The following is a 26,060-nucleotide window of genomic DNA, read 5'->3' as shown; positions in this document are numbered from 1 at the left end:
CAACCCTGTTACTGATTTGATCAGAATAAGACAATTTTCTTTTTTTTCTTTATATATCTTAGATTGTCCTTTGCCAGCTAGCATAACTGCTAGTACAGGTAGAATCTACCAGTAAGAAAAAGTTTGAGCATTAGCACAGATTTACAACCCTGTTACTAAAATAAGAGCAACAGGCTTTTTACAGAGTTCTTTTACACCTATTGTGAAACCTTTAAAATAATATCACCAATGTTCCTGTTATCCTGTGTTTATTTATTACATTTATGTCTTGACTTATAGTCTAAAGTAATGTATCCATTCACCCCTGTTACTCTTTGACCCTGTTACCATGTCATTTTTTATCAAAATAATCTTATATGATTTTCTTAAATCAGTATTCAATGTAAATGTGCCTCTGTTTATTTAATGTGAAGGGTTTTTTAAGCAATATTTAAAAATACACGTTTTACAGGTTCCTGAGTATCTGTAACAGAGTTGCACCAAACGCAGCACAAAACAAAGAAAACACCTAATAAAAAATGTGTCTTTGATGCCTGAGCTGGACGAATCACATTATTTGATGGTTTATTACTTGTGTTTTTTAAATATTTAACAGAAATTTGGAAAACAAATGTTAATTTTTTCAAAAGTTTTGATGGCTAAATTGTCCTCCAATTCTGGAATGACCAAGTTAACTAATGGGTGGTGAGCTTCTGTTATAAGTTATTCACACCTTTATGCATGTCCAGACATGTAACAATAATAAACCCAAGTAATTTCAGTAAGGAGACATAATTCTCTATGAATATTTAAAGTTGCATGTCACATATGATACTTATTTAAACTATCATCTCCGTGCTCTTAAATTACCCTTTTTTAACAGTTGGTAGATAAATAAAATAAACATTGTTTAAATAAAATCCACATCGTTTGCTTTAAAAGAAAGCTTATCAACTCTGGTTGTGAAAAAACCCTGTGTTACTATATTTTAGCAAAATATAACACACTACATACCTCAACCTTAAATAATACTTCAAATATACTTAGATCCATCCATGGCTCCAACATAAAAGTTGTCTAAGGAATCTTTTACTTTTACTGTTTTTGTATTTGCATTTGGAATATCATTTGAAATTTTTAAAATAAATTTTTGGAAACTTTTTGAAATCATTTTCTGACTGAAATCATTTACACCACAAAAGACCGGAGTCTCCCTTAAGGACCCCGTGAACCTTGGAAGGTAAGTAGTGAGCAGTCACACCACGGCACACTTGTCTTACTGATTTATATCACACGCTTCATACACACCTAACATCCTAGTGAGGGGAGTTCACAGTTATTCCCTCTCTGGGGGGGTAATCTAGAGTCCTATACCAGGGGTTATCCTTGAATCTAATTATTCTAGAAATGAATGTTAGGCAGATAATCCTGGAGCTGTGATTATAACTTGTTCATCTGTCCTCCAGTTAGGGTGTTAGAGGAGTAATTTTACATAGCTCCTTCCACTAGGAAAGAATAGACGAGCAGGTTGGTAGGGAGTGAGCTCTCATTTAGTTCTAGGAAAGAGTAGTCTAGTTAACTAATGTGTGTTGAGCTTCCGTTAGCTATAGTAAAGTTATTCACCCCTTTTTGCATGTTCAGGACATGCTACACCTGGAGTCAGGAGATGCCGGTCACAATGGAGCAAAGCCCAACTCTGACTTAACCTACTGACTGACTTAAAAACTTTGGTATTGTGAGTACCTGGTGTGTCTTTTGTTTGTTTGTGTTTTGATTGTCGCACTGCACAGAGAGGCGCTGGTTTTCTTTGAGTTTGTTTCCTTATTCGTTTTTGAGGCCTGCTGTAAAACCCGGAGCAGAGTTTTTGTTTTGTCGTTTGAACATTGAATTGAAATGGACTGAACTGTGGAATGTGGGTATACCGGAGCGGACTTTTGCCGCAAGGAACTGAACTTTGCTTTACAAACAGATACTGTGAAACGTGCACACACATTGTGCACATTCATTTTGTTTGCAATGTGGTTGATACATGTGATAATATATATTATTGAAATTGCATTACTGTTTTGTTTGATTGTTTTGTGGCTCTTGCTTATGTCATATTTTGTGCAGGTTGACTATTTTTTGTTTGTATTTAATTTTTTTTTGTCAGACTTGACTCTGACTGGCACCCAAATTAAAACCTTGTCAAACCCACTACAAAACGGAAAAATAGATTGTCGAAAAGCTGAACGCAGGTGGCGTAAAACTAATCTCCAGATTCATTATGACATCTACAAAGAGAGAACATTTATAATTCACAACTGAGGAATGCAAGGCAATCTTTCTTCTCTGATATCATCACCAGAAACAATAATAATGCTCATGCCCTGTTTGCTACTGTGGACAGGCTAACAAACCGTCCTGTGTCAATAGCAGCTGAATTTCATTCTACCAGGGCCTGTAATACATTTTCCACCTTCTTTAGTGAAAAAATCCAGAAAATGAGGCAAACTGTCAGTAACTCATCATCAGAATCAGGATATGTGCTGTGTCCATTTAAAACCAACTTAAGCACCATGACACAATTTAATCAAATCAACCTCAAAAAACCTGGAGGACATTATACAACAATTAAATTCCTCCTCCTGCTGTCTTGATATTCTGCAAACAGGTTTTTCCAAAAAAGTTTCCCAAGTCATGGCTCCAGATCTGTTACAAATTGTAAACCTGTCTCTTCTCTCAGGTGTCTTCCCACAGGCCCTGAAAACAGCACTCATCAAGCCGCTATTAAAAAAGATCAATCTAGACAAGTCAATAATGAACAATTACAGGCCGATATCAAATCTTCATTTTTTAAGTAAAATAATCGAAAAAGCTGTTTTTCAACAGTTAAATAACTTCTTGACATTGAGCGACTGTTTCGATGTCTTCCAGTCAGGTTTTAGACAAAATCACAGCACTGAGACAGCTCTGGTTAAAGAGTTTAATGACATCTGTTTAAACACAGACAGTGGCAAAAGCTCAGTCTTAGTTTTACTTGATCTCAGTGCTGCGTTCGACACAGTTGACCACAATACATTACTCGACCAACTGGAAAACTTGGTGGGAGTTTCTGGCACAGTACTAAACTGGTTTGAATCCGACTTAAAGGACAGGGACTTCTTCGTGTCTATAGGTAACTTCATATCTGAGCAAACAAAAATTACTTGTGGAGTTCCCCTCTTCTGTTTAACGTCTACATGCTCCTACTAGCTCATTATAGATTATAAAAAACAATAAAATAAGTTATCATAACTACGTCGCCAGGCAACCATGGTTCAAGCTGGACAGAATATGACAGCCCGGACAAGAAGTGAGACAAGGAAACGCACAGAGCATCCAGTCAATTTAAACCTCCAGAAAAGTATTATAATTAAAATTGTTACCCAAGTTTATGTGTCAGGTACTTTACGTTTGTTTGTTGACTACCTAAATAGGACTTTAGATAAAACAACCCCCACCACCCCCACCCTCCTTATACATTCAGAATACCTGTTACGCAACTATGGAGAAATATGCAATCACCATAAAATCTCACTGATTGACCTAAAATTTGAAAGAGATATCATTTTGGTGTTGGCTTTATATTATTTCTAAGTAGGCCTACATATTTTTGTTATCAATAACATTTGAAAAGAAAAATTATTTCTGTTGTCAAAAATAGTGATTGATATGGAAAAACAAACACAATTTCAAAGTTTAGGAAGTATTTTAATGATTAAACAGAACATCATCATCAGAACATCAGCAAGGAACACATGACAGTTCTTTATTTACAAAAAACCTAGACCAAACACCACACAGGGGTTATACATTAGGTTAAGACATTGAAAACATTTCATTTTAATTTTATGTTTACCCAGTTGTCCCCATTAAATCAGGAAAAGTCATTAATTATGAAGCAAAATCAAAGACGTCAATAATTTATTTAGAGTTAAACATTGACCAGGGTCAAATTGACCCCAAAGATAATAGGAGAAGCCACCCTGATACAGCTGGCAGTTAAAACAAAAGTGCCATCATAACGTTTGGATGAAGTAAAAAGTATTAAGACATTATTAACGTGTTAACTGACTTAAAAGATATACTGTATTTGAGATCATGATGAAAGAAGGATTATTTGTGTAAAAGAATACCATTTTAATATAGTAGGGAAAATGCCTCTGACCTTAGAGGGAATATAAAATAGTCACAGGAAGATCAAACATGTCTCACAGGCAACATTAATTTTTGGAGCATCAGATCAGTTTTAAACACTGAAATTGTAATGATGTTGAAGAATTGTTTCAGCGACACTGAGCTGTCACTTTTTCTTCAATAACTCTGACCTTTATAAACACGAAACAATTCCAACCCTATCTGAAGGATTTCCATTAAATATTTTAACAATGGAGGTCTGTTCTCTGCCTCTCTTCTAGCCTTTATTTCATGCTCCTCCCTGAGCCTTTTTATTTCCCCTTCCATTTCTTTGACACGAGCTTTCACTAATTGAGCTTCCCTCTCCAAATCTGCCCTTTCTCTCATCATTTTCTGGTTCTTTTTCTCTATTTTCCTCATTAGTTCCTCCCTCTCTTTGCACATTTCCTCTTCTTTCTCTTTCAGGATTCTCTGTTTCTCCTCTTCAATCGCCCTCTCTGCCTCCTGAAACATCTCAGTGGTGTAATGGTTTCCTGTGTTCTTTTCTGTTATTTTTCTGATCTTGTTGAGCAGCTCAGTGACCTGAGAACTATCAGAGAGCTTGTTATCAAAGACGTGGTACTGGTCGTTACATTTGGCCACAAGCTCCTGCAGGTCTTTGCTTCCCTTCAACATCTCTTCGATAGGTTTCCCACTGAGCTGGTCACCATGGGTAAAGAGAACCATGCTGTATTTGTTTGCTTCCTCTCCAAAGATTTGCTGAATCTTCTCCACCGTCTTCTGTATTTCTTCTGTGAATCGTTCCAGTTTGATGACAATCAGAAAGATATGTGGTCCAGGAGAAGCATAAGCCATACACCGGACGATATTTGCACGTGTCGTCACTGCGTCAGTATTGGTGTCAAACAGCCCTGGAGTGTCGATGACAGAAACCTTCTGTCCATCCAGCTCACCATACGCCTTAGCGCAGCCTTCAGTCACAGATTTAAAGGAGAACCTTGATTTGAATTCTTCCTTTCCCAGGATGGTGTTCGCTGTGGCGCTCTTCCCAGCTCCGGTCTTCCCCACCATCACGATCCGGATCTCCTCATTACTGTACATGGTTGGTTCTGATTGGATGAGAGAAAGTAAAAGAACAACATTAAGGACTATATGTGTCCATTTGATTATCTATACCTGATCTTATCCAATTATGCAGTTATTTGTGTTTTGTTTTTTTGAACAAATGGATTTCAGATTCAAAATTAAAACGTAGCTGATCGCAGTAGACACGAGGTCCCAGCAGAAAAAGTTTGGGAATGCTATGATATCCTACAAAACACAATTATATCGTACGACACATGAAGATATGGTACGATGCAACCAAACTAAATTATACGACGCAACATGATGTGCAGGGGCGGATCCAGACTTCTTTGACTGGGGTGGCCCAAAAGTGGAAACGTTTTCAAAAAATTCTGACTTTGTGACTGATAAACTGTGAAACTGTGTCTCTACACTGCAATAAACATGTGTCTTACACATCCAGGAGTAAGGCTGCTTCATGCTGGCACTACTCTTTCAAATTCTGTCTTTTAATCACAACAATAAAACATCCCTGAAACATGGGAAAGATTCAGAAACATCTCAACCTACTACCAAAGCATGACCTTTTCTTACTTCTACCTTATCAGGGCATATTAAGCAAAGCATATCAAGATCATAATTCATGTTCACAACTTCCTAACTTTCAGCGTCTGTGCTCTCCTGTTCTCGGCTAATAAATGAACCAGTGGGAATTAATATTGTCTTCTTATTCACACTCAAGCATTGGATGCAACAAAGACAATTCAACAACTTCCTCTCTTTCTCTCAATAAGCAGTTATTAGGAGGTTATTTAGGAAACCGCCTAGTTACAAGTTACACCTACACACTACAAATCCAGTCTAATACAATAAATCCCTCTTTTTTTTAAGATGATAAGTTCTGCTTAAAATTCGTTGAGAGAGCGTCACAGGTTAGTTTTAGACACTCCATGCTGTTGAATCATACTGCAGATGTTTCCATTAATGTTCCCATTTAAATGGCTGCGTTAAAGACAAACACAAACTGAGTTTTGGATTTCATCTCCCAGCGTGACAGAAATTATGAGGATTTGAGAAATATGTTTTTCCATTGTAGCCGCTTTAGAACGGTTTAATATTTGTGCATTATGAATCATTTAATGGTCCCTCTATAAACATAAACTTAGATACAAGGTGTATGCTACTTTGTAAATTAAATCTACTGACTTACTTTTGTTGACAGCCATATTTGGGTATTGGAGAGAGTAGCTGGTGTGTTTCTAAGCTGAAGAAGAAAGGTTTTAAGTCTGTATGTGACAACACTTCTTATAAATGCACAGAGCCTCACCATGTTCACCCCTCCCAGCAGCGATAAAGTGACTAATGTAAAAGTGATTCACGCCCTTGATCATCTCATTTTGTTTTCAAGAATCTTGCACACCTTGAAAATCCAGTCCTCCTGCACCAAACTCTGCTAACACCAACACTCAGTGTTTACAAGAAATACCACCAGTTATTTTAATTCATGAAATGAAAATGCGTCACCCATTACTTTCTGAAGTGGAGTTTTGAATCCAAACAGTTGCTGTCGATATATTGGAGATGCTGTCTCAAACTTTTGGTCATCATAGGAACCGGCTAAGAGGTGGAATTGTGGGGGCCTTTAGCCTCTTAGCAAAAAAACCTACAAGTGCCCTCCTGTCAGTAAAAAGTGCCACACCCTTAATTATGCATAGTTCTGAGGCCGTTTTCCTATAAGGCATCATTTTTTCGTACTATACACTATTGCTCCCCCCTCCCCCGCTGGTCTGCGCTAACATTAGTAGCATTGCTCTGTGCGTACACTGAGTACACTTGTGTATGAACAGAGTCCGAAACAGCAATTCTTATTGGACATAGTTGGTTTGCAAAGAAGAAGCAACAATGGCAACCACTCGGGCTGAGGAAGCGGCAATCTCAGGTCTTGAAAAATGAAGCCAATGCGGAAGTGCAAAATCCTGCACTTTGTCAAGTATTCACTAGAGACTGGCTGCAGGAACAGTGGAAGTCACATACAGGCAAAAAAGCTGTTTTTACAGATTAAATAAACATGTGTATAGCCTGGTTCAAAGAACTAAATAGGTCTGATTAGTTATTGTTCTCATGAACACACACTATGGGGAGTGATTTTTTTTTTTTAAATGGCTCCGTTTTGATTTTGAAATTGATACGTGTTATCTATAGTTAGGCGTGTAGCTGACATGATTGACAGGTGGGCACGATGTTACGATCGTCAGCAGACCTAAAACCCGCCTCAGCTCCAGCTCTCAGCCTGTCGTTAGGTTGACTGAAAGTTAGACTGAGACAGGATTTCTCGCATGGCTGTGGCTGCTGATGAGCTGCCAGAGACCCCTGTGATAACAGATGGCTGATTTCATTCAGGCTTCATCCATTAACATTTACAGCAATCTCCCCCTCTCTCCCCCTCCTCTCTTTCTTTCATCCACAGACACACACACACACACACACGCAGGTCTTTGTTGGGTGTGCGCCATCGTAAGTGACCACGTGGGTATGAAGCCATCTCCCCCCTTTCTTCCCCTCCTCTCTCTCTCTCATCCACACACACACACAACTCCATTCTTACTCCTCTTCCACAAGTTTTGCTTGATAATCTTTGTTTGCTTAGGTTAGTTTATGATAGTTATTTGTTTGATTAAGTTAATTGATTTTGGATTGATGTTGCTTTGTTTAAATAAATTCTGTTATAATTTAAGAGAGCAGTTGTTTGCGATTACTGGTGTATTTGCATTGTGATATAAGCTGGGTGTGAAGGCTTTGTGTATGGATTTCACGCCTTCAATTTATTAAATATAGTTATTCATTATTAATAATATTAGTAATTAAATAACTAATTTGAGACTGATTTGAGTGATATTTTGGTTATAGTTCCCTGATTACAGGGTGGTGCCCCAAGAGTTGATTGAACATAGTTTAATGATATTGTTATTTATATTATTAATAATTAAAGATAATTATTAAAGAATATAACCAAAGTTGACTTGATACAACCCCAACACTACTTAGACTGTAACATCAGGGAGATTGCGGATGTAACCGGAGGATAAAAGGGGGTAAAATTGACCCCAAAGATAATAAGAGAAGCCACCCTGATACAGCTGGCAGTTAAAACAAAAGTGCCATCATAGTGTTTTTATAATGTAAAAGTACTACGACATTATTAACATGTTAACTGACTTAAAACTTAAATGCTATACTGTATTTGAGATCATGATGAAAGAACGATTATTTGTGTAAAAGAATACCCTTTTAATATAGTAGGGGAAATGCCTCTGACCTCAGGGGGAATAAAAAATAGTCACAGGAAGATGTTTATTTTGTCACCAAGTTTGTCCTCGCAGCAAGGATTCACCAAACATGTGTCTCGTGTGAAAGATAACATTCATTTTTGCAGTCAGATCAGTTTTAGACACTTAAATTGTAATGATGTTGAAGAATTTTGTGTTCAATCTCTCACACCTTTATAAACACGATAAAATTCCAACCCTATCTGAAGGATTTCCATTAAATATCTGAACAATGCAGGGCTGTTCTCTGCATCTCTTCTAGCTATTTTTTCAATCATCTCATTCAGTAAAAGGTCCTCTTCAAGTTTATTGCCAGCTGCTGTTAATAATTTAAATAATTTCTCCACTTCCTCCCTCTTTTTCCGCATTTACTCTTCTTTCTCTTTCAGGATTCTCTTTTTCTCCTCTTCAATCGCCCTCTCTACCTTCTGAAACATCTCAGAGGTGTAATGGTTTCCTGTGTTCTTTTCTGTTATCTTTCTGATCTTGTTGAGCAGCTCAGTGACCTGAGAACTATCAGAGAGGTTGTTATCAAAGACGTGGTACTGGTCGTTACATTTGGCCACAAGCTCCTGCAGGTCTTCGCTTTCCTTCAAGATCTCCTTGATAGGTTGCCCTCTGAGCTGGTCACCATGGGTAAAGAGAACCATGCTGTATTTGTTTGCTTCCTCTCCAAAGATTTGCTGAATCTTCTCCACCGTCTTCTGTATTTCTTCTGTGAATCGTTCCAGTTTGATGACAATCAGAAAGATATGGGGTCCAGGAGAAGCATAAGCCATACACCGGACGATATTTGCACGTGTCGTCACTGCGATCCGGATCTCCTCATTATTGTACATGGTTGGTTCTGATTGGATGAGAGAAAGTAAAAGAACAACATTAAGGACTATATGTGTCCATTTGATTATCTATACCTGATCTTATCCAATTATGCAGTTATTTGTGTTTTGTTTTTTTGAACAAATGGATTTCAGATTCAAAATTAAAAAGTATCTGATCGCAGTAGACACGAGGTCCCAGCAAAAAAAGTTTGGGAATGCTATGATATCCTACAAAACACAATTATATCGTGCGACACATGAAGATATGGTACGATACAACCAAACTAAATTATACGATGCAACATGATGTGCAGGGGCGGATCCAGACTTCTTTGACTGGGGTGGCCCAACTGAGAAAGCGACTTATGCCGGAGCGGCCCAAAAGTGGAAACGTTTTCAAAAAATTCTGACTTTGTGACTGATAAACTGTGAAACTGTGTCTCTACACTGCAATAAACATGTGTCTTACACATCCAGGAGTAAGGCTGCTTCATGCTGGCACTACTCTTTCAAATTCTGTCTTTTAATCACAACAATAAAACATCCCTGAAACATGGGAAAGATTCAGAAACATCTCAACCTACTACCAAAGCATGACCTTTTCTTACTTCTATCTTATCAGGGCATATTAAGCAAAGCATATCAAGATCATAATTCATGTTCACAACTTCCTAACTTTCAGCGTCTGTGCTCTCCTTTTCTCGGCTAATAAACGAACCAGTGGGAATTAATATTGTCTTCTTATTCACACTCAAGCATTGGATGCAACAAAGACAATTCAACAACTTCCTCTCTTTCTCTCAATAAGCAGTAATTAGGAGGTTATTTAGGAAACCGCCTAGTTACAAGTTACACCTACACAATACGAATCCAGTCTAATACAATAAATCCCTCTTTTTTTTAAGATGATAAGTTCTGCTTAAAATTCTTTGAGAGAGCGTCACAGGTTAGTTTTAGACGCTCCATGCTGTTGAATCATACTGCAGATGTTTCCATTAATGTTCCCATTAAATTCATATCAGAGAGAATTGGCTGCGTTAAAGACAAACACAAACTGAGTTTTGGATTTCATCCCCCAGCCTGTTAGAAATTCTGAGGATTTGAGAAATATGTTTTCCATTGTAGCCCCTTTAGAACGGTTTAATATTTGTGCATTATGAATCATGTAATGGTCCCTCTATAAAAATTTACTTAGATACAAGGTGTATGCTACTTTATAAATTAAATGACTTACCTTTACTGACAGCCATATTTGAGTGTTGGAGAGAGTAGCTGATGTGTTTCTAAGCTGAAGAAGAAAAGTTTTTAGTCTGTCTGTGGAAACACTTCCTTAAAACTGCACGGAGCCTCACCCTGTTCACCCCTTCCAGCAGCAACAAAATTGCTACTTTTTCTGAAATGGACAAAGTCCAAGTGAAATAAAACTGCCTTTATAGCCCTGACCTAACTGTGTCATAAACCAATGTTCAGACTGAGTTATGTTTCGCTCTTTTCAATAATAATATATATATACAGTGGAGGAAATAATTATTTGATCCCCTGCTGATTTTGTAAGTTTGCCAGATTTCAAAGAAGTGAGAGGTCTATAATTTTTATGGTACCTTTATTTTAACAAACAGAGACAGAATATATTTTAAAAAGTCCAGAAAAAAAAATTACATAAAGTTATAAATTAATTTGCATTTGATCGAAGGAAATAAGTATTTGATCCCCATGCAGAACATGACTTAGTACTTGGTAGAGTGACCCTTGTTGGCAAGCACAGAAGTCAGACGATTGTTGTAGTTGGTCACCAGGTTTGTACACATCTCAGGAGGGATTTTGGTCCTCTCCTTTTGCAGATCTTCTCCAAATTCTGAAGGTTTCGAGGCTGTCACTTTGGAACTCGAACTTTCAGCTCCCTCCACAAATTTTTTAAAGGATAAAGGTCTGGAGACTGGGTAGGCCACTCCATGACCTTAATGTGCTTCTTCTTGAGCCTCTGCTTTGTTGCCTTGGCCGTATGTTTCGGGTTGTTGTCATGCTGGAAGACCCATCCACGACCCGTCCTCAGTGCTCTGGCTGAGGAAAGGAGGTTCTTGTCCAAGATCTGACGGTACATGGCCCCATCCATCGGCCCCTCAATGCGTGAAGTTGTCCTATACCCTTAGCAGAGAGACAGCCCCAAAGCATAATGTTTCCTCCTCCATACTTGACGGTGTTCTTGGGTTGGTATTCAGCATTTCTCTCCCTCCAAACACAACAACTCCAGTTTATGCCAAAGAGTTGAATTTGGTCTCATCTGACCACACCACCTTCTCCCAAGCCTTCTCTGAATCATTTAGGTGTTCACTGGCAAACTTCAGACGGGCCTGTACATGTGCCTTCCTGAGCATGGGGACCTTGCGGGCACTGCAGGATTTCAATCCATTACGGCACAGTGTGTTCCCAATGGTTTTCTTGGTGACTGTGGTCCTAGCTGTCTTGAGATCATTACAAAGCTCCTCCCGTGTAGTTCTGGTCTGATTCCTCACCCTTCTCATGATCATCCTTGCCCTACGAGGCGAGATCTTGCATGGAGCTCCAGACAGAGGGCGATTGATGGTTATTTTAAATTTCTTCCATTTTCTTATAATTGCACCAACAGTTGTCTCCTTCTCAACAAGCTTCTTGCTGATGGTCTTGTAACCCATTCCAGCCTTGTGCAGGTCTACAATCTTGTCCCTGATGTCCTTTGAAAGTTCTTTGGTCTTGCCCATGGTGGTGGAGTGGTTGGAAAGGAAAAGATTGATTCTGTTGACATGTGTCTTTTTTACCCATAATGAGCAGTGATTAGGAGTACTTTAGGAGTTGGTTTGTAGGGGATCAAATACTTATTTCCTTCAATCAAATTCAAATTCATTTATAACTTTATACAATGTTTTTTTCTGGCCTTTTTTAAAATATTCTGTCTCTGTTTGTTAAAATAAAGGTACCATAAAAATGATAGACCGCTCACTTCTTTGTAATTGGTCAAACTTACAAAATCAGCAGGGGATCAAATAATTATTTCCTCCACTGTATATGTATATATTTTTTCACTTCTTTCATGTTTTCTTTGAGTTACTGACTTCTCTCTCTATTCAGGGAGTAACCTAGTGTTTCTCTATTTGCTGTCACTTTAACTAAACTTCATCTCAAAGGCAAAAAAAAATACTTCTTACTCCACTGAATTTATCAAAAATCTTTAGTTTGTCTGCTAGTTACTCCGATTCAGATTTAGATTCAGATTAATATTACAAAATATGATCAATACATACATTTTCAAATGTGTCATTGTGGGAATTCACATGGGTATCCATCCATTATCAGTACTGCATTTCCCATCCAGGGTCACTGGGGCTGGAATCGATCCCAGCTGTCATTGGGTGAGAGGCGGGGTTACACCCTGGACTGTCTCCAGCCAATCACAGAGCTGACATATCGAGACAGACAACCAGACACACTCACATTCACACCTACGGGGAATTTAGAGTTACCAGTTAACCTAACGAGCATGTCTTTGGATTGTGGGAGGAAGCCGTAGTACCCGGGGAGAACCCACACATGCACGGGGAGAACATGCAGACTCCACACAGAGAGGCTCCTGTCAGACGGGGATTCAAACCAGGACATTGTAATATAGATCTGTGTGTCGTCTGCGTAGTTATGATAACTTATTTAATTGTTTTCTATAATTTGAGCTAGTGGGAGTAATGTAGATGTTAAACAGAAGAGTCCAGAAATAATAATCTTTTATTTTGTTGATGAAACTGGATTCAGTCTCGTATCCCCTTTGGAAAAACAACAACAACTACACACTGAGTTACAACATTTTATTGAAATGATAAAGAAAGCACATTTTGGTTATTCACTTTGGCTCGAACACATTAACAAGATTTGTAGCATCCTCCAGTAAAAGAATAACAAACAGCATTTACTTGAGAAAACCTCTTAATTTCTTAACTAACCTTAACCGGGTTACTTACAATATTTAATCAACGCTTAAGGATCTTTCTCTTAATGTTTACAACATTAACAACAGCAAGAAGCCACATGACACAATATGTGTATTTTTTTTATAATGTAAAGGTATTAAGACATTATTAACATGTTAACTGACTTAAAACTTAAATGCTATACTGTATTTGAGATCATGATGAAAGAACGATTATTTGTGTAAAAGAATACCCTTTTAATATAGTAGGGGAAATGCCTCTGACCTCAGGGGGAATGTAAAATAGTCACAGGAAGATGTTTATTTTGTCACCAAGTTTGTCCTCGCAGCAAGGATTCACCAAACATGTGTCTCGTGTGAAAGATAACATTCATTTTTGCAGAGTCAGATCAGTTTTAGACACTTAAATTGTAATGATGTTGAAGAATCATTTCAGCAATATTGAGCTGTTATTTTGTGTTCAATCTCTCACACCTTTATAAACACGATAAAATTCCAACCCTATCTGAAGGATTTCCATTAAATATCTGAACAATGCAGGGCTGTTCTCTGCATCTCTTCTAGCTATTTTTTCAATCATCTCATTCAGTAAAAGGTTATTATCAAGTTGTTCGCCAACTGATGTTAATAATTTAGATAATTTCACCACTTCCTCCCTTTTTTTCCGCATTTCATCTTTCAGGATTCTCTGTTTCTCCTCTTCAATCGCCCTCTCTACCTTCTGAAACATCTCAGTGGTGTAATGGTTTCCTGTGTTCTTTTCTGTTATTTTTCTGATCTTGTTGAGCAGCTCAGTGACCTGAGAACTATCAGAGAGGTTGTTATCAAAGACGTGGTACTGGTCGTTACATTTGGCCACAAGCTCCTGCAGGTCTTCGCTTTCCTTCAAGATCTCTTCAATAGGTTGCCCTCTGAGCAGGTCACCATGGGTAAAGAGAACCATGCTGTATTTGTTTGCTTCCTCTCCAAAGATTTTCTGAATCTTCTCCACCGTCTTCTGTATTTCTTCTGTGAATCGTTCCAGTTTGATGACAATCAGAAAGATATGGGGTCCAGGAGAAGCATAAGCCATACACCGGACGATATTTGCACGTGTCGTCACTGCGTCAGTATTGGTGTCAAACAGCCCTGGAGTGTCGATGACAGAAACCTTCTGTCCATCCAGCTCACCATACGCCTTAGCGCAGCCTTCAGTCACAGATTTAAAGGAGAACCTTGATTTGAATTCTTCCTTTCCCAGGATGGTGTTCGCTGTGGCGCTCTTCCCAGCTCCGGTCTTCCCCACCATCACGATCCGGATCTCCTCATTATTGTACATGGTTGGTTCTGATTGGATGAGAGAAAGTAAAAGAACAACATTAAGGACTATATGTGTCCATTTGATTATCTATACCTGATCTTATCCAATTATGCAGTTATTTGTGTTTTGTTTTTTTGAACAAATGGATTTCAGATTCAAAATTAAAACGTATCTGATCGCAGTAGACACGAGGTCCCAGCAAAAAAAAGTTTGGGAATGCTATGATATCCTACAAAACACAATTATATCGTACGACACATGAAGATATGGTACGATACAACCAAACTAAATTATACGACGCAACATGATGTGCATCCAGACTTCTTTGACTGGGGTGGCCCAACTGAGAAAGCGACTTATGCCGGAGCGGCATACTAAAAAATATGACGCAACATGTGCAGTGGGGGGGCCAGACTTCTTTGACCGGGGTGGCCCATGTGAGGGATCTTCGAGTGTGTCACGATTTGATTGAGAATCTATTTTCTATTCAAAATGATTCTGGATTCATGATTCAAAGTCTATTTTTGAATTAGTACATATTCTTCAGGATCTACTCCAGTCATCTGTGAGACTGGCTGAATTTCTTGCTGCTCCATTTGGCATTCTACAGAGTTAAAGAGCTAGCATTAGCACTTAGCAGGGAGTGACTGATTGGACAAAACAATAATAATTGATTTTTGGAAGTTATGAATCTATTTAAAATATCAGAAACTAAAAATCTAGATTTTTACATAAATCATTTTTTTTCCCAACCTCTAGTGCATGGGCACACACTAATGAATATCCTTTCCCCCTTTTCTATTTCCACTAATAATGTCTACTTTAAAGGCAGGGTTGGTCATTTTCTAAAACTAGCATAATTTTGAAAGTAGCATTCCCTCAGTGCGCCGTCTGCACCCCTCCCCTCTGTGCTCCCTCTAAAGCCACGCCCCCTCACTTTCATGCACAAGCACCGTTGCTCCAGAAGCGGACCTCAGCTCATGCTTTGAGTGTGGGCTCGTGCAGTCATGGGGTCGAGAACGAGCAGGGAGACAGGGAGGCGTGATTGGTTCATCAGATTGGTACCTCGTGGCAGACATTGGTCAAAATTTGCTGCTTTGCTAAAGTGCTCATGATGGATTAAGCTGGGTCTTTGTAATATAGTCATAGGTAAGGTCTTTTAGCTGCTTTTTGTAAAGCGTCTTGAGATAACACTTGTTATGAATTGGCGCTATACAAATAAAGATTGATTGATTGATTGAAAGTTTTTACAGGCTAACAACTGCTACAGATGACAGATTTTCTCTCTGTTCCTTTTTCAGAGAACCTGAGTTATTAATGTCTGTCAGGACCGAAAGACAATTTACACCAAAATCTTAAAAAGTGTATCTGGAGAAAATGACCAACCCTGCCTTTAACTACTATCATAAAAGTATTTCTAATATTTATAAATCTGTGAATGTTTTTTTAACTTTACAAACTACACCATACTACGAATCCAGTCTAATACAATAAATCTCTATTTTTTTTTAAGATGATAAGTTCTGCTTAAAAATCTTTGAGAGAGCGTCACAGGTTAGTTTTAGACGCTCCATGCTGTTGAATCATACTGCAGATGTTTCCATTAATGTTCCCATTAAATTCATATCAGAGAGAATTGGCTGCGTTAAAGACAAACACAAAATGAGTTTTGGATTTCATCCCCCAGCCTGTTAGAAATTCTGAGGATTTGAGAAATATGTTTTCCATTGTAGCCCCTTTAGAACGGTTTAATATTTGTGCATTATGAATCATGTAATGGTCCCTCTATAAACATTAACTTAGATACAAGGTGTATGCTACTTTATAAATTAAATGACTTACCTTTACTGACAGCCATATTTGAGTGTTGGAGAGAGTAGCTGATGTGTTTCTAAGCTGAAGAAGAAAAGTTTTTAGTCTGTCTGTGGAAACACTTCCTTAAAACTGCACGGAGCCTCACCCTGTTCACCCCTCCCAGCAGCAACAAAATTGTTACTTTTTCTGAAATGGACAAAGTCCAAGTGAAATAAAACTGCCTTTATAGCCCTGACCTAACTGTGTCATAAACCAATGTTCAGACTGAGTTATGTTTCTCTCTTTTCAATATTATATATATACAGTGAAGGAAATAATTATTTGATCCCCTGCTGATTTTGTAAGTTTGCCAGATTTCAAAGAAGTGAGAGGTCTATAATTTTTATGGTACCTTTAGTTTAACAAACAGAGACAGAATATATTTTAAAAAGTCCAGAAAAAAAAATTACATAAAGTTATAAATTAATTTGCATTTGATCGAAGGAAATAAGTATTTGATCCCCATGCAGAACATGACTTAGTACTTGGTAGAGTGACCCTTGTTGGCAAGCACAGAAGTCAGACGATTGTTGTAGTTGGTCACCAGGTTTGTACACATCTCAGGAGGGATTTTGGTCCTCTCCTTCTGCAGATCTTCTCCAAATTCTGAAGGTTTCGAGGCTGTCACTTTGGAACTCGAACTTTCAGCTCCCTCCACAAATTTTTTAAAGGATAAAGGTCTGGAGACTGGGTAGGCCACTCCATGACCTTAATGTGCTTCTTCTTGAGCCTCTGCTTTGTTGCCTTGGCCGTATGTTTCGGGTTGTTGTCATGCTGGAAGACCCATCCACGACCCGTCCTCAGTGCTCTGGCTGAGGAAAGGAGGTTCTTGTCCAAGATCTGACGGTACATGGCCCCATCCATCGGCCCCTCAATACGTGAAGTTGTCCTGTACCCTTAGCAGAGAGACAGCCCCAAAGCATAATGTTTCCTCCTACATGCTTGACGGTGTTCTTGGGTTGGTATTCAGCATTTCTCTCCCTCCAAACACAACAACTCCAGTTTATGCCAAAGAGTTGAATTTGGTCTCATCTGACCACACCACCTTCTCCCAAGCCTTCTCTGAATCATTTAGGTGTTCACTGGCAAACTTCAGACGGGCCAGTACATGTGCCTTCCTGAGCACGGGGACCTTGCGGGCACTGCAGGAATTAAGTCCATTACGGCACAGTGTGTTCCCAATGGTTTTCTTGGTGACTGTGGTCCTAGCTGCCTTGAGATCATTACAAAGCTCCTCCCGTGTAGTTCTGGTCTGATTCCTCACCCTTCTCATGATCATCCTTGCCCTACGAGGCGAGATCTTGCATGGAGCTCCAGACAGAGGGCGATTGATGGTTATTTTAAATTTCTTCCATTTTCTTATAATTGCACCAACAGTTGTCTCCTTCTCAACAAACTTCTTGCTGATGGTCTTGTAACCCATTCCAGCCTTGTGCAGGTCTACAATCTTGTCCCTGATGTCCTTTGAAAGTTCTTTGGTCTTGCCCATGGTGGTGGAGTGGTTGGAAGGAAGAGCTTAATTCTGTTGACGTGTCTTTTTTACCCATAATGAGCAGTGATTAGGAGTACTTTAGGAGTTGGTTTGTAGGGGATCAAATACTTATTTCCTTCAATCAAATTCAAATTCATTTATAACTTTATACAATGTTTTTTTCTGGCCTTTTTTAAAATATTCTGTCTCTGTTTGTTAAAATAAAGGTACCATAAAAATGATAGACCGCTCACTTCTTTGTAATTGGTCAAACTTACAAAATCAGCAGGGGATCAAATAATTATTTCCTCCACTGTATATGTATATATTTTTTCACTTCTTTCATGTTTTCTTTGAGTTACTGACTTCTCTCTCTATTCAGGGAGTAACCTAGTGTTTCTCTATTTGCTGTCACTTTAACTAAACTTCATCTCAAAGGCAAAAAAAAATACTTCTTACTCCACTGAATTTATCAAAAATCTTTAGTTTGTCTGCTAGTTACTCCGATTCAGATTTAGATTCAGATTAATATTACAAAATATGATCAATACATACATTTTCAAATGTGTCATTGTGGGAATTCACATGGGTATCCATCCATTATCAGTACTGCATTTCCCATTCGGGGTCACTGGGGCTGGAATCGATCCCAGCTGTCATTGGGTGAGAGGCGGGGTTACACCCTGGACTGTTCCCCAGCCAATCACAGAGCTGACATATCGAGACAGACAACCAGACACACTCACATTCACACCTACGGGGAATTTAGAGTTACCAGTTAACCTAACGAGCATGTCTTTGGATTGTGGGAGGAAGCCGTAGTACCCGGGGAGAACCCACACATGCACGGGGAGAACATGCAGACTCCACACAGAGAGGCTCCTGTCAGACGGGGATTCAAACCAGGACATTGTAATATAGATCTGTGTGTCGTCTGCGTAGTTATGATAACTTATTTAATTGTTTTCTATAATTTGAGCTAGTGGGAGTAATGTAGATGTTAAACAGAAGAGTCCAGAAATAATAATCTTTTATTTTGTTGATGAAACTGGATTCAGTCTCGTATCCCCTTTGGAAAAACAACAACAACTACACACTGAGTTACAACATTTTATTGAAATGATAAAGAAAGCACATTTTGGTTATTCACTTTGGCTCGAACACATTAACAAGATTTGTAGCATCCTCCAGTAAAAGAATAACAAACAGCATTTACTTGAGAAAACCTCTTAATTTCTTAACTAACCTTAACCGGGTTACTTACAATATTTAATCAACGCTTAAGGATCTTTCTCTTAATGTTTACAACATTAACAACAGCAAGAAGCCACATGACACAATATGTGTATTTTTTTTATAATGTAAAGGTATTAAGACATTATTAACATGTTAACTGACTTAAAACTTAAATGCTATACTGTATTTGAGATCATGATGAAAGAACGATTATTTGTGTAAAAGAATACCCTTTTAATATAGTAGGGGAAATGCCTCTGACCTCAGGGGGAATGTAAAATAGTCACAGGAAGATGTTTATTTTGTCACCAAGTTTGTCCTCGCAGCAAGGATTCACCAAACATGTGTCTCGTGTGAAAGATAACATTCATTTTTGCAGAGTCAGATCAGTTTTAGACACTTAAATTGTAATGATGTTGAAGAATCATTTCAGCAATATTGAGCTGTTATTTTGTGTTCAATCTCTCACACCTTTATAAACACGATAAAATTCCAACCCTATCTGAAGGATTTCCATTAAATATCTGAACAATGCAGGGCTGTTCTCTGCATCTCTTCTAGCTATTTTTTCAATCATCTCATTCAGTAAAAGGTTATTATCAAGTGGTTCGCCAACTGATCTTAATAATTTAGATAAATTCTCCAGTTTCTCCCTCTCTTTCCTCATTTCCTCTTCTTTCTCTTTCAGGATTCTCTGTTTCTCCTCTTCAATCGCCCTCTCTACCTTCTGAAACATCTCAGTGGTGTAATGGTTTCCTGTGTTCTTTTCTGTTATTTTTCTGATCTTGTTGAGCAGCTCAGTGACCTGAGAACTATCAGAGAGGTTGTTATCAAAGACGTGGTACTGGTCGTTACATTTGGCCACAAGCTCCTGCAGGTCTTCGCTTTCCTTCAAGATCTCTTCGATAGGTTGCCCTCTGAGCAGGTCACCATGGGTAAAGAGAACCATGCTGTATTTGTTTGCTTCCTCTCCAAAGATTTGTTGAATCTTCTCCACCGTCTTCTGTATTTCTTCTGTGAATCGTTCCAGTTTGATGACAATCAGAAAGATATGTGGTCCAGGAGAAGCATAAGCCATACACCGGACGATATTTGCACGTGTCGTCACTGCGTCAGTATTGGTGTCAAACAGACCTGGAGTGTCGATGACAGAAACCTTCTGTCCATCCAGCTCACCATACGCCTTAGCGCAGCCTTCAGTCACAGATTTAAAGGAGAACCTTGATTTGAATTCTTCCTTTCCCAGGATGGTGTTCGCTGTGGCACTCTTCCCAGCTCCGGTCTTCCCCACCATCACGATCCGGATCTCCTCATTATTGTACATGGTTGGTTCTGATTGGATGAGAGAAAATAAAGGAACAACATTAAGGACTATATGTGTCCATTTGATTATCTATACCTGATCTTATCCAATTATGCAGTTATTTGTGTTTTGTTTTTTTGAACAAATGGATTTCAGATTCAAAATTAAAACGTATCTGATCGCAGTAGACACGAGGTCCCAGCAAAAAAAGTTTGGGAATGCTATGATATCCTACAAAACACAATTATAGCGTACGACACATGAAGATAGTGTACGATACAACCAAACTAAATTATACGACGCAACATGATGTGCAGGGGCGGATCCAGACTTCTTTGACTGGGGTGGCCCAACTGAGAAAGCGACTTATGCCGGAGCGGCCCAAAAGTGGAAACGTTTTCAAAAAATTCTGACTTTGTGACTGATAAACTGTGAAACTGTGTCTCTACACTGCAATAAACATGTGTCTTACACATCCAGGAGTAAGGCTGCTTCATGCTGGCACTACTCTTTCAAATTCTGTCTTTTAATCACAACAATAAAACATCCCTGAAACATGGGAAAGATTCAGAAACATCTCAACCTACTACCAAAGCATGACCTTTTCTTACTTCTACCTTATCAGGGCATATTAAGCAAAGCATATCAAGATCATAATTCATGTTCACAACTTCCTAACTTTCAGCGTCTGTGCTCTCCTGCTCTCGGCTAATAAATGAACCAGTGGGAATTAATATTGTCTTCTTATTCACACTCAAGCATTGGATGCAACAAAGACAATTCAACAACTTCCTCTCTTTCTCCCAATAAGCAGTAATTAGGAGGGTATTTAGGAAACCGCCTAGTTACAAGTTACACCTACACACTACGAATCCAGTCTAATACAATAAATCCCTCTTTTTTTTAAGATGATAAGTTCTGGTTAAAATTCTTTGAGAGAGCGTCACAGGTTAGTTTTAGACACTCCATGCTGTTGAATCATACTGCAGATGTTTCCATTAATGTTCCCATTAAATTCATATCAGAGAGGATTGACTGCGTTAAAGACAAACACAAACTGAGTTTTGGATTTCATCCCCCAGCCTGTTAGAAATTCTGAGGATTTAAGAAATATGTTTTTCCATTGTAGCCCCTTTAGAACGGTTTAATATTTGTGCATTATGAATCATGTAATGGTCCCTCTATAAACATTAACTTAGATACAAGGTGTATGCTACTTTATAAATTAAATGACTTACCTTTACTGACAGCCATATTTGAGTGTTGGAGAGAGTAGCTGATGTGTTTCTAAGCTGAAGAAGAAAAGTTTTTAGTCTGTCTGTGGAAACACTTCCTTAAAACTGCACGGAGCCTCACCCTGTTCACCTCTCCCAGAAGCATTTCTTCTTCTTCTTCTTCTTCTTCTTCTTCTTCTTCTTCTTCATCTTCTTCTTCTTTGGATTTTATTGGCAGCTGGCATCCAAAAAGTTGCATTACTGCCATCTGCCGGATTTAATTATTACTCACTTTTCTAAATCCTTCTCAATAAACCTAAACAAGCATCTTCGTCCTCTCCCTCTCTCCCCACACTCCAAAATACTTTTTAAATCTCTTCTTACGAGTCCCTCTCTCTCCATTTCTGACATCATGTTCTGTCTATGTGCTAAATACTTTCTACATTTAATAACTATGTTCAATTGTTTCTGCTAGATTGCATATCTCACAAAGACCAGATGAATGTTTTCCAGTGACATGTAGAGAGCTATTTAAATGACTGTGACTGATTCTTAACCTGGACATTACGACCTCCTCTCTTCTGTTGCTTCCTCTGTATTTTACTTTATCTATTTCCCTCTGAATTGAATATAAATGTCTTCCCTTTGTCTGATTGTTCCGATATTGTTGCCATTCCTGTTTAATTTTACTCCATGTGACTCGTTTCCCCTCTGACTTAGATCATTTGATGTTAATATCAATCCTCTCTTTCTTTACAGCTTCCTTTGCCAACCTGTCCACCTTTTCATTTCCTGCTATACCTGAATGTTCTGGAACCCACATGAACATCACATCTGTCCCCTGTTTAACCACCTGGGAATGTGTAAATATGATTTCATATAATACATCTTGACGACTGTGAGATGATCCTGATTGAATACTGTATAAAGCGCTGACTGAATCACTGCATATCAGCACTTTCCTTCCTTTCATTTGCTCAACACATTCTAATGCAACTAAAATGGCGTACAACTCTACTGTGTACACGTTCAGGAAATCTGACGTTCTCTTCACTACTTCAACCTTGAACCTTTTGGGATAAACGCAGCTGATCCTGTTGCATTTGTCATCGGGTCTTTAGATCCATCTGTGAATACTTGTACATGATCTCCATATCTCTGTTCTATGTGTTCATAGAATTCACTAACTAAATCAACATTTCTTTTCCTTTCCTTTATCTTTAGTAACTCCAAGTCTACTTCAGCTGTCTCAAGCAGCCACATTGGAACTGGTGGCCATAAAACAGCTGGACTGATATCCTTGTCATACACTCCCATATCTCTCGCCACTCTATCCCCTATCCATCCAAAACTGGACTTTATTGTTCTCTCTTTTTCCCAGCAATCCTTTAACACTGATTTTGTTGGGTGACTTTCTCCATGTCCTCTCAAGTTTAGCCAACAATTAGCTAATAGCTGTTTCCTCCTTAAACATAGTGGCATCTCTCCTACTTCTACCTGAAGTGCACATATTGGAGATGATTTCACTGCCCCACTACATATCCTAAGAGCCTGTGCCTGAATCATTTCTAACTTTGCAAGTGTTGTCTTTGCTGCAGATCCATATACCACACTCCCATACTCAATCCTAGTTCTAATTAACGCCACATATATATATTTTAAGGCAGCAACATCAGCTCCCCAATCCATTCCTACAAGACATCTCATTACATTTATTACTTTTTTGCATTTATCAACAATAATCCTTATGTGTTCCTTCCATGTCAACCGGACATTAAAATATACCCCTAAAAAACGAAATGAGTCAACTCGTTCTATCTTATTTCCAAACAATGTCAAACCAATATTCTCCCCAATTTTCTTTCGAGAAAAGAACATGATCTTTGTTTTTTCCACAGAAAATTCCAATCCCCACTTTAATCCCCACTTCTCAACTAAACTGATCCCTTTCTAAATTTTATTTACAATAAATTGTATATTCTTTCCTTTTTTCCACAATGCTCCATCTTCTGCAAACAATGATTTTCCTATATCTGTTGGGATATTATCAAATATATCATTTATCATAATTGAAAATAAAATCGGACTTATCACACTTCCCTGTGGTGTTCCATTCTCTACAACATACTTTTTAGAATCTAAAGTGTCATCAACTCGCGAATGAATATGGCCAGTTGCGCAACATCTGTAATGTCCGTGCTTTCATCAATTGCAACTGAAAACGCAATAAATGATTTTACTTTGTGCTTCAATTGGCTGTCCAAATCTGCCGAAAGATCAGAAATCCTGTCTGCAATTGTGTTTCTTGTCAGGCTGATATTTGCAAAAGCCTGACGCTTTTCAGGGCACACGAGCTCTGCAGCCTTCAGCATGCATGTCTTCACAAATTCACCATCACAAAATGGTTTTGAAGTCGTTGCAATTTCATAAGCAATAAGGTAGCTGGCTTTCACTGCAGCATCATTGATTTCTCTGCTGTGACTAAACACAGACTGCTGTTTCTTCAGACAGGCCAACAGTTCATTAACTTTATTTATTCTCTGTTGTCCTTGCAAGTGGTGGTATTTGTCAGCATGAAGGGTCTCATAGTGGCGCCGAAGGTTGTATTCTTTCAGCACTGAAACATGCTGTGAGCACACCAAACACACAGGTTTCCCATTTACTTCCGTGAATAAAAAGGACGATGACCATTTTTCTTGGAAAACTCTGCACTCTGTGTCCACTTTTCGTCTTTTTGACATTTTGGGGCAATGAGAGTGCCAAAGCGCATAATGTTGAAAGTATAAGGCAGAACGACAAGGTAGCTCCGGGCAAGCCGTACTACCTGTTTATACTTGCTCCCTGCTCAGCCCCGGTATAAAGTTTGCTTGCTTAACATAATTGCTATTGCGACATCTAGTGGACACATTTAGAACAGCAGTTTCTTTCATTGAAAAATAGCAGCTCATTTTACGTTACATTCCAAAACGACTTCCAGTTACACACAATTGTCCAGTAGTTCAATGTACGACAAATTAATCAGTGCCAGTCAATGCAATCCATGTAATGCTAGGAAGGATTTTTATAAAAAAAATATTTATTTATTTATTTATTTTTACAATACTGTACTTCACAAAATCATCTCGCGGGCCGGATTAAACCCGTTCACGGGCCTGATCCGGCCCGCGGGCCGTACGTTTGACACCCCTGCTCTAAATGATTATTTTACTATTTCTACTGAAAAATAGTTACCGTAAAATCCAGAGTATAAGACACACTTTTAATACCTATTTTTTTGTCTTAAAAGTTGGCTGCGTCTTACACACCGGTGGGACCAATATACCAGTACAAAATACTGAAACATGCACCGTCATTACAGCGGGTGCAGCAGCCACTATCACTGTAACCTGACGTGTTTAAAAACACATCCCCATTCAGTGTGTATTGAAAGCTGAGTGCACGCTGTGCTGGAAAAGAAAGCGACACAGACCAGGCTGGCTGCGCAACTTTTTCCACATCTTTTCTCCCTCACGAGGTCATAATCATGCATTTACAGAAACAGTGGTATAATGTTCCATAAATAAACCTTGTGCAGCGCTCTTTTGATTGAAAGAGTCCTATATTAAAGTTAAAGAGTGAGCAGCGGAGTCGGGCAGCGCGACTTGCAAGCTGGCAGGTCTGTGTCTCACAACTTTCCCTGCAGGCTGACAACACAACTACCGTACTGTAGCTAGTAGGAGCGCAAACTCCCGAAAGTGAAAACAGACAGAACTAAAGAATGACACAGCTGGTTTTTTTTCTCTCAAAGAGACCTTAAAAACAGGGTGCGTCTTATACACCGGTGAGACTTATATTCCGGATTTTACGGTATTTGGAAAACCACTTAAGTTACACCTACACACTAAATTCTGTTATAATTTAAAAGCCAAACATAATTTGTGCCAGTGTATGAAGTCTTGAAAACCCCAACAGATACAAGGTTTAAGCTACTTACTAATAAAGCAGCTTTCTGTGATTACTGGTGTTATGATCATTGTGATAACAGCTGGGTGGAGTGAGGGCTAGTGTACGGATTCACGGATTCCTTTTATTTAAATACAGATATTTATTAAATATGAATAATATTGGTATTTAACAATTAAATTTAACACTGACTCTGTGCTATTTGGTTATTGTTGACTGAGGGAACCCATCCAGGGTGGTGTCCCGTTGTTATTCATTCAGATTAATAGTTTTGATAAGTAATATTAATACAAATTATTCATATTAATTTAATAGCGAAGTTGACTACATTAAAACCCAAACATAGTTTGTGCCCACGTATGAGGTCTTCAAAACGCCAACAGATACAAGGTGTATGTTACCTTATAAATTACATATACTGACTTACCTTTACTGA

The 26,060-nt window shown here is 38.5% G+C and overlaps 2 protein-coding genes and 1 long non-coding RNA gene across 4 annotated transcripts; 1 reads left to right on the top strand and 2 right to left on the bottom strand.

Annotated features, from left to right (window-relative positions):
• Nucleotides 1-3,699: 3,699 nt before the first annotated feature.
• On the bottom strand, nucleotides 3,700-10,716 carry LOC110001210 (GTPase IMAP family member 9-like). 2 transcript variants are annotated; one of them, XM_065953542.1, is made up of 2 exons: nucleotides 10,584-10,716; nucleotides 3,700-5,246 (listed from the first exon to the last, which is right to left on the bottom strand). In XM_065953542.1, the coding sequence occupies exons 1-2, from the start codon at nucleotides 10,597-10,599 to the stop codon at nucleotides 4,315-4,317; spliced, it is 948 nt and encodes a 315-aa protein (XP_065809614.1). In that variant the 5' UTR covers nucleotides 10,600-10,716; the 3' UTR covers nucleotides 3,700-4,314. The 2 variants fall into 2 exon arrangements, with proteins under 2 accessions (XP_065809614.1, XP_065809613.1); XM_065953541.1 differs by lacking the exon at nucleotides 10,584-10,716 and adding an exon at nucleotides 6,413-6,884.
• Nucleotides 10,717-13,168: 2,452 nt separating this feature from the next.
• On the bottom strand, nucleotides 13,169-21,865 carry LOC110005026 (GTPase IMAP family member 8-like). The gene is made up of 4 exons (XM_065953354.1): nucleotides 21,707-21,865; nucleotides 19,626-20,497; nucleotides 18,562-18,640; nucleotides 13,169-14,630 (listed from the first exon to the last, which is right to left on the bottom strand). Exons 1-4 carry the CDS (start codon nucleotides 21,720-21,722, stop codon nucleotides 13,765-13,767), a joined length of 1,833 nt encoding a protein of 610 aa, XP_065809426.1. The 5' UTR covers nucleotides 21,723-21,865; the 3' UTR covers nucleotides 13,169-13,764.
• A 464-nt stretch (nucleotides 21,866-22,329) lies between these two features.
• LOC136178972 (uncharacterized) lies at nucleotides 22,330-24,391 on the top strand. Its single transcript, XR_010666286.1, has 2 exons — nucleotides 22,330-22,545; nucleotides 22,907-24,391. It is a non-coding gene; the product is annotated as an uncharacterized lncRNA (long non-coding RNA).
• The last annotated feature ends 1,669 nt before the right edge of the window (nucleotides 24,392-26,060 follow it).

This window comes from Labrus bergylta, chromosome 4, assembly GCF_963930695.1.
Source record: "Labrus bergylta chromosome 4, fLabBer1.1, whole genome shotgun sequence".
In the NCBI taxonomy this organism is placed as follows: domain Eukaryota; kingdom Metazoa; phylum Chordata; class Actinopteri; order Labriformes; family Labridae; genus Labrus; species Labrus bergylta.
The sequence above is the reverse complement of the archived record's forward strand: the minus strand, read 5'-3'. Positions and strand labels throughout refer to the sequence as shown.